The sequence below is a fragment of the Zalophus californianus genome, chromosome X (assembly GCF_009762305.2).
Source record: "Zalophus californianus isolate mZalCal1 chromosome X, mZalCal1.pri.v2, whole genome shotgun sequence".
Taxonomy (NCBI): Eukaryota; Metazoa; Chordata; class Mammalia; order Carnivora; family Otariidae; genus Zalophus; species Zalophus californianus.
Window position 1 is genome coordinate 29,334,065 of NC_045612.1, and position 4,869 is coordinate 29,338,933.

General features: G+C 37.9%; 1 protein-coding gene across 1 annotated transcript; it reads left to right on the forward strand.

Moving 5' to 3' along the window:
* Positions 1-210: 210 nt before the first annotated feature.
* Positions 211-4,510, forward strand: LOC113930497 (low molecular weight phosphotyrosine protein phosphatase-like). Its single transcript, XM_035725426.1, has 2 exons — positions 211-286; positions 3,999-4,510. Exons 1-2 carry the CDS (start codon positions 211-213, stop codon positions 4,508-4,510), a joined length of 588 nt encoding a protein of 195 aa, XP_035581319.1.
* Positions 4,511-4,869: the final 359 nt, after the last annotated feature.

The following is a 4,869-nucleotide window of genomic DNA, read 5'->3' on the forward strand; positions in this document are numbered from 1 at the left end:
GATGGAGAGATTACTTAAATAAATAAATTTTTTAAAAAGGAAATAAATACAATGAGTCCCAGAATGAAAGAATAGAGGCAATGAAACAAGAAGAACAGAAGGAAACTTCGCTGAACTTTTTAAAACAACACTTTATCTTGAAAGATGTCACCAAGTATCACTTAAAGCGGGAAAAGTAGACACAGCCTCTTGAAATTTCAGAAAGCCAAAATGAAAGAGAAGAAACAATATAAAAAGAAAGAAAAAGCTATCGAAAGAAATAAGATCCAGATCAATATGTACAGAGGTCTTGTGTCCTTTTATATCCTGACTAAAAGCATAATTTTTCATGTATTTAAGAAGTTTTAAAGATCAAAACCCATACTTAATGTCATAAATAGATGAATTCTCCTCAAACTGATCTATAGAGTCAATGCAGTTTCCATTCAAAACACAACTGTTTGTTGAGTGAGAGTGTGAGAGTATATGTGTCTGTGTCTACGGAATTTAAAATTTTGATGATCGGGAAGTTGTGAGTTCCAGCCCCACACTGGGTGTAGAGATTACTTAAAAATAAAATAAATAAATGAATAAATAAAATTCTGCTACTAAAATGTATTTATTAATATCACAATATTATATAATAATGTGATATTAATATTAGTATATAATTGTATAATGTTAGTAACTATTATTCACATATTGTTATTTACAATAAATATTGATGTGCTATATTGGTATAATATCAATAGTATATATGGTATATATATTAATATATAATTATATAATGTTAATAAGTAAGATTAACATATTAAAGATAAAGAGAGGAAAAAATTAAAAAATAAAGATAAAGAAAGGAAAAATTAATAGACACATTGTTAAAATGTCTATGCTGCCCAGAGCAATCTATACCTTCAAACGCCATCCTGATCAAAATTCCAATGACATTTTTCAAAGTGCTGGAACAGTCCTAAAATTTGTATGGAATCAGAAAAGACCCCAAATCACCAAGGAAATGTTGAAAAAGAAAAACAAAGCTGGGGGCATGACGTTGCCTGATTTCAAGCTATATTACAAAGCTGTGATCACCAAGACAGCATGGTCCTGGCACAAAAACAGACATATAGGCCAATGGAACAGAATAGAGAGCCCAGATATGGACCCTCAGTTCTCTGGTCAAATAATCTTCGACAAAGCAGGAAAAAATATGCAATGGAAAAAAGACAGTCTTGAGGCACCTGGGTGGCTCAGTCGTTGGGCATCTGCCTTCAGCTCAGGTCGTGATCCCAGGGTCCTGGGATCGAGCCCCACATCGGGCTCCCTGCTCCACAGGGAGCCTGCTTCTCCATCTCCCACTCCCCCTGCTTCTGTTCCCTCCCTCACTCTGTCTCTCTCTGTCAAATAAATAAATACAATTTTAAAAAAAAAAGACACTCTCTTCAATAAATGGTGCTGGGAAAATTGGGCAGCGATATACAGAAGACTGAAACTAGACCATTCTCTAACCCCATACACAAAGATAAACTCAAAATGGATGAAAGCCCTCAGTGTGAGACAGGAATCCATCAAACTCCTAGAGAAGATCATAGGCAGTAACTTCTTCGACATTGGCCACAGCAACTTCTTTCAAGATACAACTCCAAAGGCAAGTGAAACAAAAGCGAAAATGAACTTTTGGGACTTCATCAAGATAAAAAGCTTCCACACAGCAAAGGAAACAGTCCACAAAACAAAGAGGCAACCCACAGAATGGGAGGAGATATTTGCAAATGACACTACAGATAAAGGGCTGATATCCAAGATATATAAAGAACTTCTCAAACTCAACACCCAAAAAACAAATAAGTCAAAATATGAGCAGAAGACATGAACAGACACTTCTCTGAAGAAGACATACAAATGGTGGTTAACAGACACATGAAAAAATGTTCAACATCATTAGCCATCAGGGAAATTCCAATCAAAACCACACTGAGATACCACCTTACACCAGTTAGAATGGCAAAAATTGACAAGGCAAGAAACAACAAATGTTGGAGAGGTTGTGGAGAAAGGGGAACCGTCTTACACTCTTGGTGGGAATGCAAGTTGGTACAGCCACTTTGGAAAACAGTGTGGAGGTTCCTCAAAAAATTAAAAATAGAGCTACCCTATGACCCAGCAATTGCACTACTGGGTATTTACCCCAAAGATACAGATGTAGTGAAAAGAAGGGCCATATGCACCCCAATGTTCATAGCAGCAATGTCCACAATAGCCAAACTGTGGACAGAGCCGAGATGCCCCTCAACAGACAGATGCATAAAGAAGATGTGGTCCATATATACAATGGAATATTACTCAGCCATCAGAAAGGATGAATACCCAACTTTTGCATCAACATGGATGGGACTGGAGGAGATTATGCTGAGTGAAATAAGTCAAGCAGAGAAAGTCAATTATCATATGGTTTCACTTATTTGTGGAACATAAGGAATAGTATGAAGGACATTAGGGAAGAAAGGGAAAAATGCAGTGGGGGACCTCAGAGGGGGAGATGAACCATGAGAGACTACGGACTCCAAGAAACTGAGGGTTTTAGAGGGGATGGGGGTGGGGGGATGGGTTAGCCCGGTGATGGGTATTAAGGAGGGCACATATTGCATGGAGCACTGGGTGTTATATCCAAACAATGAATCATGGAACACTACATCAAAAACTAATGATATACTGTATGGTGACTAACATAACATAGTAAAACAAAATAAAATTTAATAAATAAATAAATAAATTCTGCTACTAAATGTATTTATTAATATAACAATTAATATTATATAATATTATGATATTAATATTAGTATATAATTATATAATGTTAATAACTATTATTCACATATTGTTATTTACAATAAATATTGATGTGATATATTGGTATAATATCAACAGTACTATATAATATTAAAATATAATTATATAATGTTAAGAAGTAAGATTAACATCTTAAAGATAAAGAGAGGGAAAAAATAAAAAAAGAAAGAAAGGAAAAATCAATAGGTCAATGGAACACACTAGAGACCCCAGAAATAAGGACCAGGCAAATCCAGACGCTTGTTATTTTATAAAGGAAGAATAGCAGAGGAGTAAGAAAAAGAGGATCTCTGGGCGCCTGGGTGGCTCAGTCGGTTAAGTGGCTGCCTTCGGCTCAGGTCATGATCCCAGGGTCCTGGGATCGAGCCCCGCATCGGGCTCCTTGCTCCGCGGGAAGCCTGCTTCTCCCTCTCCCACTCCCCCTGCTTGTGTTCCTGCTCTCGCTGTGTCTCTCTGTCAAATAAATAAATAAAATCTTAAAAAAAAAAAAAGAAAAAGAGGATCTCTTCAATAAATGGTGCTGGACCAAATGCGTGTCCCTAGGGGGAAAAAAATGACATCGAATCTAATGCATACCAGATAGAGAAATCAATTCCAATAGAAGAAAATCAGTTCCATTATAGAATATTTTTATGCTCAAGTTAAGGAAAGGTACCTTACAACACATAAAGTACTTAATCATAAATTTGGGGGGGTGGAAGGGAATTGGAGGAAGGTAGACAAAAGGTTGCAGTTATAAGATAAATAAATAGTAGGGGTATCATGTACAACATAATGATTATAGTTAACACATTGCTGTATGATATATAAGAGAGATATGGGAAGCCTGTGGGAAGCCTGTTCTCCCTCTCCCACTCCCCTTGCTTGTGTTCCTGCTCTCACTGTCTCTCTCGTTGTCAAATAAATAAATAAAATCTTTAAGAAAAAAAAAACAAACCTGACTTTTATGACTCTTAAAGACATAAATGAAGGGCTCCTGCGTGGCTCAGTCAGTTAAGTATCTGCCTTCGGCTCAGGTTGTGATCTCAGGGTCCTGGGATAGAGCCCCGCATCAGGCTCCCTGCTCAGCGGAGAGTCTGTTTCTCCCTCTCCCTCTATTGCTCCCCCTGCTTGTGTGCTCTCTCTCTGTCAAATAAATAAATAAAATGTTTTTAAAAAAAAATTTTTTTTAGGCGCTCAGTGGGTGCCTGGGTGTGCACGCGGGAAGATAGCTGAGCAGGTGCCAAAGTCTGTGCTCTTCATGTGTCTGGGTAACATCTGTCGGTCACCCATTGCAGAAGCAGTTTTCAGAAAACTTGTAACTGAGCAAAAGCTTTCAGATCATTGGAGGAAAGAAAGTGCAGCAACATCCACGTATGAAATAGGAAACCCTCCTGACTATCTAGGGCACAGTAGCATGAAGAAGAACGGTATCCCCATGAATCACACTGCCCGGCAGGTTACTAAGGAAGACTTTGCCACATTTGATTATATACTATGTACGGATGAAAGCAATCTGAGAGACTTAAATAGAAAAAGTAATCAAATTAAAAACTACAAAGCTAAAATTGAACTACTTGGGAGCTATGATCCACAAAATCAGCTCATTATTGAAGACCCCTATTATGGGAATGAGTCCGACTTTGAGACTGTCTACCAGCAGTGTGTGAGGTGCTGCAGAGCCTTCCTGGAGAAGGCCCACTAATGCCAGGCCCGTTCTCCCCACAGCCCGCAGCTGGGCCCTGCAGGCTCTGCTGTAAGGCCACAACTGTTCCTTCAGTTGACCCTTGGTTTCTTACCTTAAATAACTGTAGATGGAAATCAGTTATTGTATCTGACAAATAAATAAAAATGTTTCATCCAGACCAAAAAAAATAAAATTTTAAAGACATAAATGAAAGGAAACAAAACCTTAAGTAGTAAAAGAAAATCATCAGTAGCATCCTTCCTCTCCTTTCCTATAAAAAAAATCAGCTTCCCAGTCATAGAGGTCTCTCCATCTTTGTGCTCACCCCTCCACCCAAGAAAAAAAGCAATAGGAACACTCCTATTGTATACCCAGGC

What these genes read in the sequence shown, in the direction of transcription:
- LOC113930497 (XM_035725426.1), top strand. Translation starts at nt 211, where the DNA reads ATGAAAGAGAAGAAACAATATAAAAAGAAAGAAAAAGCTATCGAAAGA. An exon ending in CCAGATCAATATGTACAGAG is followed by an intron (nt 287 to 3,998) that starts GTCTTGTGTCCT and finishes AATTTTTTTTAG; the next exon opens with GCGCTCAGTGGGTGCCTGGG.